At 47.1% G+C, this 22,277-nt stretch overlaps 1 protein-coding gene across 2 annotated transcripts in view; it reads left to right on the top strand.

The window, feature by feature from the left end:
- Nucleotides 1-21,940, top strand: part of GABBR2 (gamma-aminobutyric acid type B receptor subunit 2) — a 373,771-nt gene extending 351,831 nt beyond the window's left edge. Inside the window, exons 14-19 of one of the 2 annotated variants that reach the window (XM_006063438.4) lie at nt 8,298-8,408; nt 11,033-11,257; nt 13,042-13,224; nt 13,599-13,728; nt 16,552-16,669; nt 19,371-21,940. In XM_006063438.4, coding sequence (XP_006063500.2) covers nt 8,298-8,408; nt 11,033-11,257; nt 13,042-13,224; nt 13,599-13,728; nt 16,552-16,669; nt 19,371-19,536 — 933 coding nt within the window. In that variant the 3' untranslated portion in view covers nt 19,537-21,940. Of the gene's footprint in view, nt 1-8,297; nt 8,409-11,032; nt 11,258-13,041; nt 13,225-13,598; nt 13,729-16,551; nt 16,670-16,810; nt 17,046-19,370 lie in introns of those variants that run through there. The other variant, XM_044940074.2, reaches the window with a different exon arrangement.
- The last annotated feature ends 337 nt before the right edge of the window (nt 21,941-22,277 follow it).

Below are 22,277 nucleotides of genomic sequence, written 5' to 3'. Positions count from 1 at the left end.
GGGATTGCTGGATCATGTGGTAATCCTGTTTTTAGTTTTCTGAGGAGCCTCCACACTGTTCTCCACAGTGGCTACACCCACTCACATTCCCACCAACAGTGTAGGAGGGTTCCCTTTTGAAGAAGTCTGCATTCTTAACCACAGGCCAGCTAAGCTGAGGACCAGATGTCATCCTGTTGCTTAAGATCCTTTGAGGCCTTGCTGCCCAAAGGCCAGTCCTGGACCAGCAGCATCAAGCATCCCTGGGAGCTTGATGGGAATCCCTGGGAATCCCTGAGATTCACCCCGCCCAGACCTACTGAGCCCTCTGCACTTTAACAAGCCCCTGGGGTGGTTTGTGTGCACATTATATAAGGAGTGAGGAGCAATGCTGGCCCCTCACTTATTACACTCCAGCCACACCAGCCTCCTTTTAGTTCCTAATACATGCCAAAGTCTTTGTCATTTCAGGTCTTGCCACCTTGCTGTTCACTTTCCCAGGAATGCTCTCCCCCAAGGGTTTCACTTGACTGGTCTTTCCACCATTCAGGTCTCAAACTAAATGTCGCCACTCCAGAAGAGCCTTCCCTGACAACCTGATCTGAAGTGGGTCCTATGGCTGATAGCCATCAGAGCCTTGTAGTTCCCTTCAGGAACACCCCTCACCTCTCTACTTGTAACTGTGCCCTGTGGTTCGTCACATTGCTGTGCCCTCCCCGGGATGCACTCTCCAAGAAGGCAAGCATCTGTATACAGCCAGACCCCAGCATCCAGCACAGTGCGCGGTACACAGCAGGCACAGGAGAACTACTGGCCAAGTCGATTCTGAATGAGTGGATGTAGGACAAATACACTTGTGAGATGTAAGACAAATAGAGTCATCTCTCAGTTACTCAGGCTTACATTAACTATACTGTAAATTAACCCCTGGGCTCATTTGCAGATGGGAAACTGAGGTCAAGAAGAAGGCAAGGACTTGCCCAAGGTCATCCAGTGAATCTATAGCAGGACCCAGCCCTTTGACCTTTCAGGCCTCAAGGTTTCAAGCCATGCTCAGACTCTTGCTGGTCCACTTGTGCAGCCTGACAAAGCCGGATGTTTGTAGGGGCCACTGACCTACATTGTGAATAATTGCATCATGCAGAGGGACTCTCAGGCCAGCTGCTCTCCTTTCACTGCACAGATGGGGGAGGCTTTCCCGGGCAGCGTCTGCCTGCCTCCTGCTGAGCAGTGGCCGGACCAAGAGTCAGGTGTGAGCACGTGCAGCCTCCAGCCATCACAGACAGGTGTGGCCGCTCTGTTGGGCACTGCGCCCTGTCAGGCAGAAAGAGCGTTTTATCAGCTTGATTTCTCACAGCACCAAAGCACAGCCTTCCCAGGGCTCCAGGGGCTTCAGGGAGGCCCCTGTCGAATGTTTAGCAATTAAGCCATTTCTCCCTGAGCAGTACCTCACAGTCTAGAGAACAGGTTTAGACCCACTGTCTCCTTGGAATATGAGGCAGGGCCGGTTAGGGGACACACACAGAGAAGAAAGAACAAACACTTGTTTGGGAATCAGACAAACCTGGGTTTGAATCTCAGCTCTGACACTTAATAGCTGGAGATTTAGGGCAAGTTTCTTCACCTCTTGGTGCATGTTTCCTCATGTAAAATGAGGTTAACACCTTGTTAGGTTCTTATGCACCTTGAACAAGACAACTCAGGACAAGGCAGCTCTAGGTGTTAGGGTGGCTATTACTGCCTGAGGCCAGCCCATTCCCCTCTGAGGTCGTCTCTCATGAAACTGTCCTGATCTTTCTAGAATGGAAGCCCCCTGAGGACACGGCTCTCATCAGTCCTGCCTTCCCCATGCCCAAAACAGTTACCTGGAAGATGGCAGTGCAGTACTTAACAGTTATGCAATGAATGAATAAATGATTACTTAGGAAATTGCCCAGGTGAACAACAAGGAAGGAAGGAAAATAAAAAAGAGGAAAAAGCAAACTGAAAGTTCCTGTAGGCCAGTCATCTGGGAAAAGGGAAACAGTCTTAGGCCAGTGGAAATAACACAGTGCACAACTGTACAGAGAAGAGGGCTTGAGATCCTGGCTCAGGCCCTGACATCAGATCCCAGGGGTCAATGCCCTGTGCTCCCTGGTGCTGGCCTCCATGGCCAGCCCACTAGAAGCAGGGGGAGCGCCACGGTCAGGTACAGCCTGGGCCCTCTGACCCCTCCTTCCCCAGTATCCCGCCATATTCCCCCAACTCTGCTTCACCCACTGCCCCAAAGTGTGGGGGGGTGGGGTGTAGAGGGGTAGCTCCTCCAATGTGCCTGAAGTCTGGCTTCATTTAAGGCCAGTTGAGTGCCTTCTCGAATAGCACAGGATGCTCCTGGCAGCTCACCACCTGTGGCCCCACGGAGCCTCAGAAGTAGCTCTGTATGCCCAGCAGAGGGTGATCCTCAGCTGCCGGGCGGACCCTCCACACGGTTCTTTGGCGCCCTCTAGTGGCGCTTTGGTGCACGACAATGACACCAGGTAAGCGCTCGGGTAGTGGCCCAGGTCCCGTGCCTTCTACCGTTGCCTGGTCGGGAATGTGTGTGTGACTGCTCAGAGCATTCTGAACTCCAGCCCCAGGCACTGTCAAGATGGATCATACAAGAAAGGGCATGGCTGTTACGTTTGCTTTGAGACTCAATTCAGGATTCATTTGACTTTGTATTCAGACTCCCTGTCCTCTAGCCCCATGAGTACATAAACTTCATCACTCATAAAACCACCCCAGATCACTGATCTGTGACCAGTGTGCACAGACATGGGGCTGTGTGAGAGAGACACTGATGGCCAGCAGGTACATGTGGCTTATTTCTGCGTCAGTGCCTGCATGCTGGGAGATGGAGTAGAACCATTTCTACCAACCATCACCCTCGAACTCTAGGCAGACCCTTGTTTCTTTGCTTCCCTCCCACCTCTGCAGGCAAGGCTATGCTTGCAGTTAATGGGGTGAATGGGGGACTGAAAGACTGGATACAAGAATTTAGATTTCAGGATTTGAAGAGGGCAGAGCAGAGCAGGATGGAGGGCATGAGGAGAGGGTTACTAACAAGGCAAAGGGTAATGAGGCTGGAATGTCAGTTGCCAAAGGGAAAAGAGAGCTAGCTGCAGTTCCGTGCAAACTACCTATGGGGTCTTTTTAAAAGATATGGTTTATTTGGCTGGGCTGGGTCTCAGCTGCGGCAGGCAGGATCTTTGATCTTCATGTGGCATGTGAACTCTTAGTTGCGGAATGTGGGATCTAGTTCCCTGACCAGGGGTCAAACCCAGGTGCGCTGCATTGGGAGCATGGAGCCTTCACCACTGGACTACTAGGGAAGCCTCCACCTAGGGGGTCCTAACCATAAGGAACATGTGAATCACCAATGGAAGGCAGTTATTTAGAAAGCCAAGGAGATCTGGAGCAAGGGTGCTTAGTACCTACCACCTGAAGTGTTGAGCTCAGTTCTAGGTTTGCCAATCAAAAGTAAATTGAAGCAGTTTAGGAGGACCAGGCCAAGTTGTGGGGAGAGGCAATACATGCTTCACTTTAGATCTTGCCCTCCTGAGGAAGAGCGTGCAGACACAGGAGTTTGATATCAGTGGTGGGAGGTATAGAAGGCTCTGGTTTAATAAAAAGAAAAAAGAAAGAAAGAAAACCTGTGCAGCCATCTCACCAAGAGTGGGAGGAAGGGGCTCTGTCCATGGGGGTATATAAGCCAAGCAGTCATTGTCAGCTTCCCATGAATGGACTGTTCATTACATTGAACAATGGAGTATGACAGAATCAGTCCTTTCTACCCAGAATCTAAGAGTTCATCATAAATTATCGCCTTTCATTGTAGAACAACAGACCCAACCATCATTAATGGGCTTGCTGTTCACGTAAGACTGTAATGGGCCTGTGCTACTGCATTCTGAGGTCTGCTTAGTTGTCAGACATTGGAGGAAACCCACTTGTGCCATTAGGTCACTGCTGACCTTGGGGCCAAGTCCTTTCCCAGTCTCCTCAATTAAACACTGAAAGGACATCAAGAAGCCCCCACCACTCTTAGAATCTGGGTCGGTAGCAGAGGAGAGGAAATCTCTAGACCTTACCCTGGGGTGTTTCCCCATGGCCACCACTGCAGAGGGCTCTTGTGGTCCCCACGGCCACCACTCCAGAGGCTAAGCTGAGGCTTTCTGTGACTTGGGACAATGAAAGGGGAATCATCCTGAGAACATGCCACTGGATGATCTAGTTACAAAATGGCCTGAGTCCACTGGCCCCATCCCTCCCATCTTCCTGCATCCATGTGGGAGCATCATCTTTCCCCAGGTACCCAGACAATGGCATGTCTTGAAAGTCAAATCTAGTGAGCAGGGCTAAAAGAAATAGTGTTTCCATCCTCCACCTGACCAAGACCTTTCCCATCCCTGGATCCCACCAACATGCCCCTTCTTCCTTGTGACTGACCCTGGGGGTGCCTACTTTTCACCCTCAGAAGTGGGCCTTTATCATGGGCCTTAAAAGGCAACATCCAGAACACAGTTCTTTGATGAGATACCCTCAGTGGGATCTGTGCTGCAGACAAACAAATTTACAAGGAAATCTTCAGCACAGTAAATTTGTTATTGGTAGTGTGTGGATGTAGCAATTTTGAAACTATTTTGTGTCTGTTACAGAATTGAGAAAATGGGTGAATATCCTGATGTTGCTAGAAACCAGGGATCTCACTGAGGGAGAATAAAAATGCAAATATGGAATGGGGGAGAGTAAGCAAGAAGCAGTGGCATTGGGTTTTATTTATAGCTATAGATAGATGATGAAGAGATAGCTAGAGTGGTGGTGGGTGGATGGATAGATAGACAGATAGAAAGACAGATATAAGGGTGTAGAAGTAATGATAGTCCAGGAACAGTGAGCACATCAAGTATCCAGATATGTTTCTAAATACTATTCTCTGCTAAAAAGAACCAGAACTCCTCAGGAAAATAGCTGATTCCAAGACTAGAGCAAGGAGAATACAAGGAGAGCCTGGAACATCTTGCGCCTAGAAGTAGGAGCATGCTCCCAAAAAACTATGAAGACATGTTGAAAAACCACAGGAGGCAGCATGAAGGGGTTCCCTACTGGCCAAATCTGGAAAATTTCAAACAAAATGAATAACAGTAATGGATTATAAAACACTGAGTCTAAAAGGATCATAAGTCTATATTGATATACATGAATGAGTGGCAGGAAAGGAAATATTTTATTAACAGTATATTGCCAAGTACCTAAACGGAATGTTAGAAAATCACCATTTTGCAGCCACCAAAGTAATATTACTCAAAATAGGAATCATGAATGGAAGCTGCAACCACTGAGTTAATGTTTGTGGGGGAACAGGATACTCACACAGTCTCAAAGTATCTCCCACAGATTATTTATTAATTACAAGAGGGAAATAGGTACCTCTGAAGTGGAGGGATCTGGTAGACATCATCTCAACCAAATGATCACAAACATCACCAATAATGGGACAAAGTGTCATAAAGTGACCCTGATGTGAAACACCAAGGAGATGAGAACTTCACTTACCTAGGATTCCTGCCAAGAATGTATAACCAGAATTTGGTCGTGAAAGCACATTCAGACAAACCCAAATGGAAAGACATTCTACAAAATAAACTGGAATCTTCAGAAATGCCAGTGACACGAAAGACTGACGTGGGCTGAGGTCTTTTTTATATTGAAGTATAGTTTATTTAGAGTGCTGTGCCAATCTCTGTTGTACAGTGAAGTGACTCAGTTATATGCATACTTTTTTAATATTCTTTTCCATTATGGTTTGTCCTAGGAGATTGGAATATAGTTCTCTGTGCTATACAATAGGGCCTTGTTGTTTATCCATTCTAAATTTAATAGTTTGCATCTCCCAGCCCCAAACTCCCTGTCCATCCCTCTCCCCCTTACCCTCCTCCTTGGCAACCGTAAGTCTGGTCTCCATGTCTGTGTGTCTGTTTTGTAGATACATTCATTTGTGCCATATTTTAGATCCCACATGTAAGTGATATAATATGGTATTTGTCTTTCTCTTTCTGCCTTATTTCACCAAGAATGATAATTTCTAGTTGCATCCATGTTGCTGCATTATTTCCTTCTTTTTTATGAGTAGTATTCCACTGTATATATGTATCTTCTTTATCCATCCATCCATTATTGGACATTTAGGTTGTTTCCATGTCTTGGCTATTGTAAATAGTGCTGCTGCGACTATAAGAGTGCATGTATCTTTTTGAATTATAGTTTTGTCCAGGTGTATGCTCAGGAGTGGGACTGCTGGATCATATAGTAATGCTATTTTTAATTTTCTAAGGGACCACCATACCATTTTCCACAGTGGCTGCACCAATTCACATTCCCACCAACAGTGTAGGAGGGTTCCCATTTCTCTGCACTCTCTCCAGCATTTGTTATTCGTAGACTTTTTAATGATGGTCATACTGATCAGTATAAGGTGGTACTACCACATTGTAGTTCTGATTTGCATTTCTCTAATAATCAGTGATGTTGAGCATCTGTTCGTGTGCCTGTCAGCCATCTATATGTCTTCTTTGGAGAAATGTCTATTAAGGTCTTCTACCCATTTTTTGATTCAGTTTGGAGGTTTTTCGTTGTTTTTGAATTGTATGTATGAGCTGTTTATATATTTTGGATATTAAGCCCTTGTTGGTAGCCTCATTTGCAGATATTTTTGCCCACTCCACAGACTGTTTTGGGGTTGTTTTTGCTTCTTTGGGTACAGCATGCAGGATCTTAACCGAGGATCAAGCCTGTGCACCTGCAGTGGACGTGCAGAGTCTTACCCACTGGATCTCCACAGAATTTCCTGGCTTTTTTTAATAGCTTCTTTGGCTGTGCAAAAATTTTTAAGCTTAACTAGGTCCTATTTGTTTATTTTTGTTTTCATTTCTACTGCCTTGAGAGACTAAGAGAACATTGATATGATTTATGTCAGAGAATGATTTGCCTTTGCTCGCTTCGAGTTTTACGGTGTCGTATCTTACGTTTAAGTCTTAAGCCATTTTGGTTTTTTTGTGTGCGTGGTGTGAGGGTGTGTTCTAACTTGATTGTTTTACATACAGCTAACCTTCCCAGCTCCACTGCTGAATAGACTGTCTTTTCCTATTTTATATTTTTGCCTCCTTTGTCAAAGATTAATTGATTGTAGTTGTATGTGGGTTTATTTTTAGGCTTCCTGACGTCTTGAGATTGAAGGATAAAGGGCTGGTTCCAAGGCTGACTACAGACACAATAAGTAAATGTAACACATGGTCCTTGACTGGGTCCTAAAACGACATTACTGGACCAATCAGCAAAATTAAAAAATAGGTAGTGTATTAGATAATATACTGTATCAATATTTCCTGAATTTGGTAGGTATCTGTGGTTATATAAGAGAATCTTTTTGTTCTTAGGAAATACATGCTATTTAGGGATGAAGAAGGGCCATGATGTCTGAAACTTAACTCTCAAATGGCTCACTAAAAATATATGTACAGTTTATATTTTTTCATTCTCTGGTTGTATTTTTCTCCTCTTACCACCATCTGGCTGATTCTCTCCTGGAGTTTCTTAGCTCACTTTCCTCAGAGAAGGACGCTTGGGTTGAATGCTCTCTACCACCCCTCTGAGGCAGAGCACTTTGCACTAGGAAAGTGCATAGGTCTCTGACAAGCCTCTGGATTGGCTGCCTGAGTTCAGGGGTCTACCCCTTGTAAAATCAGCTCTGGCCCAGAGTTCGTCATGTGGTACATAACATGGCTGCTACCACTGCTTCCTCCATGGAGGTGGTGGGCAAGAGGGTCTCCTTCAAGGGGTTTGGCAGGCCCCATGCTTGGTCTAGCCACCAGATACTATATTTCCAACTACCCAAGTTAATTCCAGAGAAACCCGAAGCCTCCTGCCCTGACTCTGCCTCATTCTTGCCTTCACTTTTTTAACACATGCTATGGGTGGATGCCTGCTCTGGGCCAGGTCTTATGCTATGTCCTACGGCACAGAAGTGACCCAGTCCCTACTCTCTTCGCTCTGATTCAAGTCGGAAAGGCGTAAAAAACTCAGATAACTGAAGTTTAGAGCTAATCACAACCAACAAGCAGAAAGCAGTCAATGCTGGCTGCGGGCTGAGCCCCATGGGACACAAGAGATGGGGTTCAAACGGGCTCCTGGATGGCAGTGCTGGCTGTGGCTCAGGGGATGGAAATGGGCTATGAAACAGGGGCCTGCCTGTTAGGAGGGTGCCAGTGCCATCCCTGGGTTTCTGTTTTCTCTTCACACAGCCGGACCCAGCAGGACGGGACATCTCCATCCGGCCTCTCCTGGAGCACTGTGAGAACACCCACATGACCATCTGGCTTGGCATCGTCTATGCCTATAAGGGGCTTCTCATGGTAGGTGCAGAGCTACAGGCATAGTAGGGGAGATATTTCTCTGGCAGAGCTCCCTCTCCTAGGGGTCTCCATCAACGTAAAAGTAAACAGAACCCCCAGGACTAAGCACTTGCTCTTTGCCACTCTCAGTGCCCGGCACGTACCATTTCAATCCCACGGCAACCATATAAGATACGTACAAATAATATCCCCATTTCACTGATAAAGACGTTGAGGCTTGGTTTGCCCAAGGTCACTGAGCTGGTAAGTGGCAGAATAACCCCCAAACCTGTGAGTGTGCCTCCCAGCTGCCACTGTCCTGCTCCCTGACAGCGGTCTGTTGACATCCAATGCATGTTCATATCCTGTGGGAGGTGAGTGGAATCATCTCCATTTGCAGATGCAGAAAGTCAGGCTCAGACATGTTCAAGGGTTTGCTGGCGGCCACCTGGTAACCTCCAAACCCAATACTCTTTCCACTCCATTCATCTGTTATACAAAGATCACATACCAAGCCTACCTCACACAACTGTCAAATTTTAAGGTTGGGAAGGACTTGAAAGGGCAGTTCCACCCGACCGTATCCTGGGTTGACCCTTGAATCTTCTCTCCACATCCTGTGCAAAACACACCTGCACCTAAATACCTTCGGGGTCAGGACACTGGCCACTGCACCCTCAGATCCTTCCACAGGAAAGTTAAGCCACCGTCTGCCTCTGTGGCAGAGAGGAGGTACCCAGACACACATCCAGCCCTGCTACACATTGCCAGAAGAACCCAGGCAGGTCTGTGGACTTGCCCGGCCTCTGCTTCCTCCCCTCTAGGATGCAGACAGCCACACCCAGCTGTAGGATTGAAGAAACCAGAATGAAGCAGGCGTTCAGCAGTGTGGCTTCCTTCCCTCTCTCAGTATCTTGTTTCCTGGGCTTCTGGTTCCCATTCTGATTGGAATTAAAAATAACAATTAAACAGTCTGTGAGATAACACACCTAGAGGAGAGGAAAACAACTATGGTTGTAAAAATACAAATTACAAAATAATTATTAACTTATAATGGATATACCAGCTTATGAAATGCTTTCACATCCATCCTCTCATTTCATCTGGATAGAAGCCCTATGAGATAGTGTAGGCCCTTGGGATGATGTTAACTGGTTCATGCAGCTGTTGGATGCCCAGACTTCTTCAGTGATAAAGCCAGAGGGAAAGGAACCCTTTGTAGGATGGCCTCCTGGAGGGGCTGGACCCCAGCCGAGGCCCCTGCACCATTCAATGGCTGTGGTCAGCTCTCCCGCCCACACCACCGTTCCACCCAGCACCCCTCTGCACCTTCTCTGCAACCTGCCCAACCCTCAGAGGGGAGGCTAAACCCTCGACCATCTCTCCTTTCTGTTCACTGTTCTAGTTGTTCGGTCATTTCTTAGCTTGGGAGACCTGAAACATCAGCATCCCCATGCTCAATGAAAGCAAGTACATTGGGATGAGCATACTTCAGAGCACATCCTACTTCAGATCACATTTGACTTCTATCCTGTTCATTTCTGTTGGAAATGTACTAGTCAGGAATAGAGCTTTAAGTGAGGGCTTCCCCTGGTGGCTCAAATGGTAAAGAATCTGCCTTCAATCTGCACGAGACTCGGGTTCAATCCCTGGATTGGGAAGATCCCCTGGAAAAGGGAATGGCAACCCACCCCAGTATTCTTGCCTGGAGAATCCCATGGACAAAGAAGGCTGCAAGGCTACAGCCCATGGGGTCACAGAGAGTCAGACACAACTCAGTGACTTAACACTTTCACTTCTCAGAACTGCAAGTGACAGAGAACTCACAATAATAGTGGTTTAAGAATAGATAATTTCCCTCTCAGGTAAGCAAAAGGGCTGGTGTGGAGGCTCCTAGAATCTGAGCCCTTTGAATCTTGTCTCCCTCACCTTCATCATACAACTTCCACATCATGGTCTAAGATGACTGCTTAAGCTCCTGCCATCACATTCCACTCCATCTACTAAGAAGGTGGAAGAGGAACAGCCTTCTCCTCTGAAGACACTTCCTGGAGCTTATACACACCACTTCTTGAACCATTGTCTTGAACCCAGTCATATGCCGTACCTAGCTTCAAGGACAACTAGGAAATGGAGTCTCACTATTCTTGGTGGCTCGGTGCATTGGAGGATAACAGAAGTCCTAGACACATGAGTTCTGCCTGGTTTAACAGAAAAAAGACCTGCCTGAATGTCTAGAGACAGTCCACTTTTGTCACCATATTGCTCTGTGGCCTTGGGCAAGTTCCATCCTCCTTTCTGGGCCTTCCGGCTCTCTGTAAAGGGAGGGGATGTGGTTGAGACCATGTCTGAAATTCCTTCCCACTGTGGCCTCCTGTGAACCTGTGTGTAAACCAGTGGTGGAAGTAAAAGGAGAACAGACAGTGTAACACCCCACTCTGCATTTCCTAGGCAGGACTCAACCTAGGGCCACAGGTGGGGACAGACTGTGAGATCCAGAAGACCTGGCCAGCAGCAATCCCACTGGCCCTTACTGCAGCGTAGGCAGGAGTGACAGAAAAGCCCTCAGTTCAGTCGCTTCTCAGAGCAGGAGCGCATGCCGCCACTTGCTAACAACCATCTCCCCTCTCTGTTCACTGTTCCAGTTGTTCGGCTGTTTCTTAGCTTGGGAGACCCGAAACGTCAGCATCCCCGCGCTCAACGACAGCAAGTACATCGGGATGAGCGTCTACAACGTGGGGATCATGTGCATCATTGGGGCAGCCGTGTCCTTCCTGACGCGGGACCAGCCAAACGTGCAGTTCTGCATTGTGGCCCTGGTCATCATCTTCTGCAGCACCATCACCCTCTGCCTGGTGTTCGTGCCGAAGGTATGCGGCGGCCGCCGAGAGCCCACCCTCACCTCCCTGGCATCTGACCTCTGGCTCCCTCACAAGGGGATTGCCATGTTTCTTCTGCTTTCTGAAAGTTTTAGGCACTTTAAAAAAAATAATAATAATGACCACAGTTAACATCACAGGAAGTTTGGAAAATGCAGAAAAGCAAAACCAGATTTTTCAGAAATCTTACATAGTCCTGCTGCCCAAAAATAATCACTGTTAATATTATGGTTTGGTTTTTTTACTGTTAGTATTTCTGATTAACAGTCTTTTTTATTTTTAATGATTTACGCAGCGATGCTTTTTCAGATATAGCTACAATTATCGTATACTTTGTAGTTTGCCTTTTTAACTTCTGCCCTTTGTACTGTCCCACAGTTTATAATCATAATTGAGGGCAAGTACTGTAATTTACTCATCCATTTGATCCCTTATTGGTGAGTATTACAGTTTCTTCCAGATTTTTATAAATGAACTTTTTTTTTCTACATAATACATTTTCCTTATTTCTAATTATAACCTTAAGGTGGAGTCACAGAAATAGTACTAGTGGATCAAAAGGAATAACCATTTTTAATGGTTATATTTTTCATTCATCTTCAGGGCTGACCTGAGAGATATTTTCCAAACATTATCCTATCCAGCAGTGGGCAGGTGAACCAGAGGCCTTGACCCCTGCACTAGGCTGATCTGTATAGAGGGAAACCTGACCTTCAAGAATAAGAAGAGGAGCAGGAAACAGAAACAGCTGAGAAGCCATAGACCCAAGTTAGGGAGCATCTGCCTTAGAAAAGGGGGAGAGAGACCACTGGGGTCCCACGGCTCCTGCAGCCTCCTGGGCAAGGCAGTGTCAGCTCTGTTCTAGAATGCCTCTGGCAGACACTCCTTCCCTTAGCTGTCAACACCTTCCCAGGCTCCAGGTTAACACCACAGCTTCTTTGCCTGCACTCTGACTTCCCCTCCACCCTGTAGAGATGCCAGATGATTCTAAGCCCAGCTTTTATCGGGTCACTATGCTTTTTCACCCTCTATAGCTCTTCACTGCGTTCCTGGCTCCAGGATCGAGTCCCCAACACGGGACTGCCTTCCAGGACCATTGGATCTCCTTGTCTCTCCCAAAGAACTCTGTCCACCATACAGCTGCCCTTCTCTATCAGCACCCTGAGCCCCAGGCCTCCCTGTGTTTGCATTTGCCATTCCTTCTCCCTAGACTTCCTTTATCCTCACCATCTTTCCACAGACCCTCCACGGATCCAAGCCCAGGCCCAGAGCAGTATGGTGAGCACTCTGGCCTGGTGAAGACCCCTTCTCCATCCGTGCTCCGTGCCTCTGAACCGTGAGGCCCTGGTGAACAGAGGCTGCGGCCATGGTTCTAACAAGCACAAGCTTGCGCACTGTCTTCACACCTGTCGCCTACAACTGTTTTTATTTTCTGTGTGGAGTAAGGCTAAGGCGGAATGAGGCTCAGTTGGACTGAGGCTAAGGGGCACTGGGTGGGCTCTGCAGGATGGCTGGGATTCTCATGGAATCAGGGTCAGGAGACCAGACATCTAGGAGCAAGGAAAAAACCCAAGACCTAGCAAAAGGAAGGGCCTGCCCAAGGGCACAAACAAAACAAAAGGACAGAGAAAGCCTGACTGGGCTTTCACTCCCAGACGGTGTGGTTCCCAGGGTCCCATCTTGCCTCCGGCACAGGACCCCTGGAAGCAGCTGGATGGACATGGGGGAAGTATGGACCCCAGAGTCCTCTTTTCAGCCCTCCTTTGTCTTTTCAGCTCATCACTCTGAGAACAAACCCAGACGCAGCAACTCAGAACAGACGATTCCAGTTCACTCAGAATCAGAAGAAAGAAGATTCTAAAACCTCCACCTCAGTCACCAGCGTGAACCAAGCAAGCACATCCCGCCTGGAGGGCCTGCAGTCAGAAAACCATCGCCTGCGAATGAAGATCACAGAGGTACCTCCCACAGGGCTGGTCATCAGGGCCCCGTCCTCCCACCTGAGCCCTTCTGCCTTGTGCAGGAACTCTCCGGGCTGCCACTTCCCACATCCCCTCAGAGCATCGCCACGTCGTGATGGTGCAGCCCCATCTCCTGTCACTATGGCTGCAACAAGAACTGGGGGAACATAAACTAGACAGAATCTGACAGGAGTTTATTGCCCACCTGGCCCAGGCTATGGGGTCCAGCGATGCCCAATTCAAGACATTCTCTGACAGGAGTTCTTAGAGATTTGTGAGCCCCCAGATTATAGCAATGAGTTGGGAAAACTCAGTTTCCTACTTGGGGCCAGGGCAGGAGCTCTCACTCAGCTGGAGCCTGTGTCTTCTAGCTGGACAAAGACTTGGAAGAGGTCACCATGCAGCTGCAGGACACACCAGAAAAGACCACCTACATTAAACAGAACCACTACCAAGAGCTCAACGACATCCTCAACCTGGGGAACTTCACCGAGAGCACAGGTAGGAGGAGGCGGGACCCTGGGTATGAGATATTTTACAGATGAAGACCCTGAGGCTCAGAGGGGCAGTGCAGGGCAGGTCTGAAGTCCCACAAGCCAAGCTGGAGTGTCTGAAACCCATGACTTCTGAGCACAGTTCAGTGTTTGGAGTCCCACCTGGGGATCCACCTACACACGGCACTTCTGTTCCTCAGTCCCCTAGGCTTCAGCTCCACATGTCCACAGCATGGCCAGTATTCCCAGTGTTCTGATTAGGGGCACACTGTTCTTAGTGAATAATGTACTCATACTTCTCCCAACGTTACAGTTTCAAACACACCTCATCAATGTACAGGAAAGGGATAGTCTATAAGATGACATGACGCTCAATCCCACCAACCACTTGAAGAACAACAGTCCATTTTTTGCCTACATTTAGGCAAAAATTTTTAAAAGATCCCTAGTGTTGCTAAGAGCATACAGAAATGGACATTTTCCTGCAATGTTTTGGAAGTTGGTCTGGCACTCTCTAAATGTCAGATGTTAAGCTCATTCACTAACGATTCCCCTAGCAAGAGGCTGCCTCTTGGAAACAGTCGCACATGGTCAAAGGTGTAGACACACAGTGCTTATCGTAACACTACCTATAGGTGAGAAAAGCTGGAATTAACTTACCTGTTTGTCATTTGGGGTGGTTTTGTTGATTACGATACAGCCCAAACAAGGCACATGATACAGCTGTTAAAAAGTGAGGTGTATCTATTTGTGCAGGGCTTCCCAGGTGGCTCAGTGGTAAAGAATCTGCCTGCCAATGCAGAAGATGTGGGTTTGAACCTTGGGTCAAAGATCCCCTGGAAAAGGAAATGGCAACCCACTCCAGTATTCTTGCCTGGAGAATCCCATGGACAGAGGAGCCTGGCAGCCTATAGTCCATGGTGTTGCAGAGTCAGATATGACTCAGTAACCAAACAACAAAAATCTATTTGTGCAGATATGGAATGATCTCTAAGAAAAGTTCAATGAAGACCAAAATTAAGATATACACAAATGCACACACATGTATGTATATGTGTTTGTATGAGTGCATTTTTTAAACAAAAATTTGGTAGAACAAACACCAGATTGTTAACAGTATCTACCTGTGTGAAAGGGACAGTATGTGAGGAGAGTGGGTGAGAAAATTAATTTCATTTTATATACTTCTCTATTCTTTGCATCCTGTCATTAGCATATAGTCATTAATTTTATAAAATCAGTTTGTTTAAGTCAATGAAAAATCTTTAGTTTCTTTTTTATAAGTAATAAGTATTTTATTTTATAAACAATATTATAAAATTCTTATATATTGAGGGTTGACTGTTAAAAGTTTAGACTGAGATAAGTAACAAGGAAACTGGGCACTTCAAATTAGTGGAGAAAAATGAATTATTCAATACATTTCATTGGGATAAATGGGTAGCCACCTGGAAAAGAATAAAGTTAGATCCTTACCTCACAACTTACCCAAAAATAAATTCCAGATGGATAGAAGATTTAAATATAAGAAAGTGACACCATGAATGTACCAGAAGAAGCCATAGGAGAGTTTCTTTTGTAATCTCAGCAGGGGAAGGGGAATCTTTTCAGTTTGTTGTAAAACAGAGAAACCACAAAAGAAGAGGTTGACCAGAACACTGGACAGTACTTCAGCATTAGGCAAGGGGGCCATTCTAAACAGTGAAATAATCGCCATCACAACACCCAGAACTGTGAACAATGTGGTACTTCAGAGACCACAATAAGCATACTTATAACATGAGAGCTAAAACAAGAAGGCAGAGCCTTGTTCAACCTCAGCTGGGAGAGTGACTCAGATTTTTGATGCTCTGTGTGTGCTATCAAATGACAGTGAAGGCATCATGGGTGTTCAACTCTGGGGTTACAGACAGATGTCAGCAGGTTCACAAACACAGAATCCGTGAATGAAGAGGATTGACTGTGTTCACGTGGATGCAAAATGACATACATATAAGGTTGCCCCCTGCAGCAGAAAAAGAAAACACCCAAGCTCTTTTCCAAACCAAATGAATCCAGATCTCTCAGGTCAAGATCATGTTTTTATATTTCTTTAGTTCTGTCCAGGTGGTTCTGAAGTACAAAGAAGGTTGAGAGCATCATGTTTTGTGGCTATGCAGTATTTCTTTGGAGGCCCCATTTGTACATATTAGTAAATAACAAATCCATTATTACTGCACAAATTTGGGTTAGTTCCAACTTTCTGATATTGTAAAGGATAGTGATTTAAACATCTTGTATATATCGTCACACAGATTGTTAACTATTTCTTTGGGATAGTTTCTCAAAGTGGAAATTCTGAGTAAAAGAAACATACTTTTTAAAGTGTTCGATACTTACTGACAGTACCTCCCAGAAAGATTATGACAGTTTATACTCTCACCAACAGTTTACTACTATTATTCTTTTCAGTCTGTGGCAATCTTGGAGTTCTTTTTTCTTTGTCATTACATCCCTAACACACCAAAGAAGAGAACCTTCATATTAGAACCTCTCATTACTAAGTTATGTTACCTACATTGGTCAACTTGATTCCCTTTTTTCTTATAGAAAGGGAGGTCCCAGGGTGCACCATCCACATCTCCAGCATGCCGTGTCCATCCCTGGATGGGAGCTTCTAGGCTCCCTGCCTTGGGCTCAAGAGAGCAGCTCAGGGACCAGCGCTTAGAGAACTCAGGGAAGATGGGCTCTTCTGCATTCTCCCTTCTTGGGCAGTATCCTAAAAATGGATACACTGTTGATTTTTTTTTTAATTAACAGAATTATTGCAATTTTGTTGTTCTGCATTCAGATGGGGGAAAGGCCGTTTTAAAAAATCACCTCGATCAAAATCCCCAGCTACAGTGGAACACAACAGAGCCCTCTCGAACATGCAAAGATCCTATAGAAGATATAAACTCCCCAGAACAGTAAGTGCCTTCTCCTTTGGAATTATTGCCAGAGTACTGCACAAGAGTTTACAATTGGCACCATGTTTTCACATGCATTACTTTATTTGAACTCTACGGTAATTTCATGATACAGATCAAATTACAATGCTTATTTTACAGATAAGAAGACTAATACTCAAAGAAGCGAGGTGACTTGCCAAAGCTTACCAGTTGCCAAATGCAAGGGATAGGGTTTGAACTTGGGTCTGTCCAATGTCAAATCCCATGTTCTCTTCCTTTGTTGGGCTTCCCAGATGGCTCAGCAGGAGACTCCACCTGCAGTGCAGAAGACATGGGTTTAATCCCTGGGTCAGGAAGATCCCCTGGAGAAAGAAATGGCAACCCACTCCAGTATACTTGCCTGGAGAATCCCATGGGCAGAGGAGCCTGGCCGGGCTACAGTTCACAAAGAGTGGGACATAACTGAACCAACTGAGCAGGCACACAGCCTTTGTTACATGTAAAATGAATACATTTACTTAACACTAATTTACTGAGACCTATATGTATCAAGCACAGAAGTGAAGAAAACAAATAAAAATCCTTCCCTTCATGGAGTTTACCTTCTATCTGGCAAGACAATAACTTAACAAAAAAGCAAATCCCTGTATGTAAATGATAGGTGCTTTGGAGAAAAATTAAGAGAGTATAATTTTACACAGGGAAGTCAGAGCAGGCTCAGTGAGAATGTGACATCTAAGCAAAGCCCTGGACATCTCTGGCAGCTTTGTCCCCACTGGTAATTTTTAGTTCTTCCCAGTTTACAACAGATTAGAAGCAGCAATTAGAAATGTCAACCCTGAAACTTGCTCCCTAGGAAGTGACAACATGGGGGGAGGAGCCAGCAAAAGGAGCCCATTCACCAACTGCAGTGTCATTTGGGGCCATGTAGTCACAGAGTTAAGAGCCTCTCGACCCACTTAGCTCCAAGGCCTTGAAGCTGATGGGTCCAGTATAATCACTGATGGTTAATGGCATTCATCAGTGACCTACCTATGAGTTCCGTGCACTAGAATGCAAGCACCTTGAAAGTAAGGTGTAAGTCCTTCCTATGTTCCTTGGATTGAACACAGCTTCTAGCACTGAATTAATGAAAAAGCAAACAGGATCCTAACAGACAGCAGAGCACATGGCTCTGACAGCAACACACAGATCCCACGCTGCTCAGGGTGCTCAGGCACAACACCCTTTCCCAGGTCAGGTTCATTCTCCAGCTCCCTATTTTCCTGGACTCTTTGCCAACACCAATGACATTATACAAGTTCAACTTGAATTTCAAAATGAGGTCTCCAACACACTAATCTCTCATGAACACTGGGAGACACGATTCTGGCCAGCAGGTCCTTAGGGAGCGGGGGTAGCGCTGCCTCTGGCTCCAAGCGTCTCAGAACCCCACCAACACCCTGCCTACACACCAGGTGCCCTGTGAGTTGATTTACCGCCCCATAAAGCACTGTCTTTCATCAGAAGAAGCCTCACCTTCCCTGGTTCTGGTTGTTTCTGGACCTAGAAGAGCAGGCTCTCTGTACCCTTTCCTCATCTTTATCATGGGAATAGCAATACTTTTTTTGCCTAGTGGCTTCTGTGAAGGTCTAGGGATTTTCCCACCTGAATGGCCTGTGGGACACAAGGAGGCCTAAGAGTTCAGGGAATGCAACTTCCTAGATGCAGTGGAGCATTGTACAAGACACAGCAGAGCAGGGGATCAGTGGCCCGTGCACATCCCCCAAAGCAGTCTTCACAACAACTGAGGTGACTCTGCTGCCTGCTGGCCATGAGGACTAACGAGAAGGCAGGCAGAAGGGTAGGCAGCGAGCAAGGAGTCTCTGCTCCTCCTCTGTCATCCTGCTTACCCAGCCCCAGGTTTTTTGTTTGTTTTTTTTTTTACTGCATTTCTTGGAATTTGCCAAGGGTTCTGGGGGCTCAGAGGAGGAAAGAGCTCATCTTCTGGTGGTGGGGGTGGGGGTAGTACAAAACAGATGACATTTAAACTGGACCTTAGAGGGAAAGCAGAGGAAGAGCTTTCTAGGCTGGGAAAACAGCATGTGCAGAGGCTTGGAAGACTGCCCATAAGCAGGGTTTTGGGGAAAACTAGCCACAAGAGGGTAAAATTTTTGGTGGGAGCAGGTAGAATATTCACCTGAAGAACCTGGCAAGAAGCAGATCTTGGGGAGCCCTGAATGCCCCATTCCAGTGTAGGAAAGAGTACACTAGTCACCAAAGAAGCCACAAGACCAGGAAGGAACCTTTTGGAATTGGCCAGCATCAGGGACGCCAATGAGCAAGGACAGAGCAGCTGAGAAGCCTTTCAGGGATGGAACCCAAAGCCAAGTCCATTTGCAGACTTGCAAGAGTAGAGAACTGTCTGTGTTTGCAGCAAAGCCCTGTTCAAAGGGTAAAGTCTTGTTCTTAGGAAGCACTGGAAGCTCAAGAAGCCTTGCCTCCTCCCTGCTTACTGTCACCGTGGTTATTGCCGGGCAGCAGTTGGCACAGGTAGGCCTGCATTAAACACCTGCCAGATAGGTAAGTGACTGGATGACAGGAAGTCAGACCCTGGACTGAGAGAGAACTGCACTCCCTACCATCAGCTTCTTGACCCAAGCGAGTCCAGGGCCCTTCCTGGTGAGCACAACCAGCCAGCATTCACTAACACTCCTCCCTTCTTTTCTCCCTGCCGCAGCATCCAGCGCCGGCTGTCCCTCCAGCTCCCCATCCTCCACCACGCCTACCTCCCGTCCATTGGAGGCGTGGACGCCAGCTGTGTCAGCCCCTGCGTCAGCCCCACCGCCAGCCCCCGTCACAGACACGTGCCACCCTCTTTCCGAGTTATGGTCTCGGGCCTGTAAGGGTGGGAGGCCTGGGGCCGGGGCCTCCCCCATGACAGAACCACACAGAGCAGAGGCAGCTGCTGCAGGAACACTGTCAGCTCTGGCTGTGGAGAAGCTGGCGCCACGGCTGGCCTTGTGGGACTACTCAGATGGCATGCGGTGCACAGGATGGGGGGTACTTGGCACCTGACCTCGCGCCTTATTTGTGAAGTTTTTATTCTTTCACAAAGAAGAGGAATGAAAATGACCTCTTCCTTCATGTCTGCAAAGGAAGAGGAGCTAGGATATTTGAAACTTTGCAAAAAAAAAAAAAAAAATCCTAGACAAGGAGAAAGTCGCTAGAACTCCAGCTAGAAGTCACTGAGTGGCCCTGAGCAGCCTTGAAAAGAGGCGAAGGCTTCTGGAGAAACCGCCTCTGCCTCTCCACACATGCCACTGGCTGTGGCCCCCCAGGCCAGCCCTTCTCCCCTCTGGGGAAGGAGGCAGGCAGGGCAGCCAGGCCTCCAGCGGCCAGTCCAGCCAACCGCAGCCTTCCTGGAACAGGGAGTCTTGTGGGAAGCAGGGCCGGGCATAGCTCTGCGGGCCGAGGGCTGGGGTACCGGAGTAGGCTGACTCACACATTAACACAATAACACCCATTCCGGGACCGTGGGGATTTAGGGCACGTCACTGCAGACACGCTCTGCAGCATTCACCCACAGTCGGCCATGTCTTTGTGTTCCTATTAGGTGCTCCCCATAATAAGGGGAGCACCCCAGCTAATCATAGAATGTCTGTTCCCAGCAAACACGATAAAGAAAGATTGTGCACTTTAACCTCTCTCATCAGGGCCCAAGGGCTGGCTGGGGTTTTGTTTTGTTCTTTTTCCACTGACTTTGTTTCTGACCAAAGTGAATCTGGGGCATCTGCTAGAGAACACCCCTGTAGTCATGGGGAGAGTGTTAGCTGAGCACTTCCCTTACCTTCCAGAAGGCAGCCTTCATCCAGACAAGCTGGCAGGCTCTGCCCTAGTCGGGGGTGAGGGGCGGGGTGGGGTAATCAATCAGCATACTGATTCTCATTCATAAGATCACTCTTCGCTTTTAAAGGAACCCCAAAGAGCACTGGCCTGGGAGTGACAGACCTGGGTTCAGGCCCTTGCTCCACTGCTAACTCCTTCCATGACCTTGGGCAGGTCTCTTGTGTCTCTCTGAGCCTGTTTTCCCTCACTAACAAACTGGGGTTGAAATAACACCCGTCCTGCCTACCTCACAGGGTCGCTCTGAGGATCAAAACTTGATCTTGTCCAGAAAAGCTTCCTACTGATCAGTGAAGCGGCCCTGACCCGTGAGGTATCAGGATGACCATGACCTTCAGCCCTCAGGACAGTCAGGGCTGCGGCCCAGAGAAGCACCCAGCACAGCCCTCTGCCAGGATCCACCCAGCTGGAGAGGGGCTCCCGATGACTTTTGTGACATTCCTAGACAGGTTCATTCTCTGCTAAAGAAAGGCCTGAATGACAATGTCTGGGACGTCTGCACAGCTGAGCAGTCGCTCAACTCCCTAAAGAAACCTAATGGCAGCTCCAACAGGCAGGCAATAATCTCTTCCCAGAGCGCGGAAGCCAGGGATACAGCGCTGTCACCACCAGGTTTTGACAAAAGGGCCCATGGGCGTCTCAGCCGTCGCCAACATTTCAAAACACCCTATTTCACGTAGCATAGCATTCCCCCCCGCTCCCCCAAAGAGAGGTTATGGAGGAACGTAGCTTTTAGGGGGAAAAAAAAATGTTAACACATCACAGGTCAAGTTGAAGTCACTGTTTAGGCACTAAAAATCGGTGTTGTCACTCACTGTGTATTACAGTATTTACTTGCTTTCTTGATTTCACCAAACCAGATTTAATTTAAAGGATCACATTTAATTTTTCAAGGGGAAAGAGACAATTCATTGTACATAATGTATACACACACACACACACAGAAAAATAACAATACCTGTAGAAATATTAATCCAGCATAGCAGGAAAAAAAACAAAAGTATCGGACAGTCGGAGGTGAGTGTGTGCATCCGTGACCCGTTGTGACTCCTGAGCGTGCACAGTCTTCTAGAGTAACCCACACAGTACATTCTCTGTCTTAATGATACTGTAGGTTCACCCAATTTTTTTTTAATTTCCCCACAAATAACAAGACCCACAGAAGTGACTCTAGCTATTTAACGGTTCTGTTCTTTTATATGCAGCAAACACACCATACATTTCCTAAGAGGCTTCAGCCTGAAGGTGTTTTCCAATGAACGTTAGTGCACAAATGCTTTAAATTAGACTGGAACTGCCAGAATCAAATGTAAATGAGGAGTTTCTCATACCCCTATTGCATGGTATAAATTTTTAATAAATTGTTGCAAATTTGTTTTTATGAATAAAAGGAAAAAAACTGTCTTTAATGCCTACTCTTCCCCAAATGCAGGTCAAATCAGGCCATAGCCTTCTGCTCAGAAACTCGCGGGGTAGCTCTGGGGGAGTCTGGCCAGCATGTCCCTTCCTTCAGATGCTGCCTCTGCAGACAGGAGCAGAGCAGCCCTACTGCCTTCTGGTGATAGGTCCTGGGGAGGGAACCTGACCTCAGCTGGGCCAGTAAGTCTCTTTCCAAGGCAGAGAAGTTGCCCACAGAAGAGGAAAATGAAGCCAGCATAGAGAGAAACAGGATCAAGAGATGTGTCCTGATGGTGGTGTCCAAGCACCGGGTCAGCTGTTTCTGAAGGACAGCAGACCCCTG

The sequence above is a fragment of the Bubalus bubalis genome, chromosome 3, assembly GCF_019923935.1.
Source record: "Bubalus bubalis isolate 160015118507 breed Murrah chromosome 3, NDDB_SH_1, whole genome shotgun sequence".
NCBI classification, from domain to species: domain Eukaryota; kingdom Metazoa; phylum Chordata; class Mammalia; order Artiodactyla; family Bovidae; genus Bubalus; species Bubalus bubalis.
The sequence above is the reverse complement of the archived record's forward strand: the minus strand, read 5'-3'. Positions and strand labels throughout refer to the sequence as shown.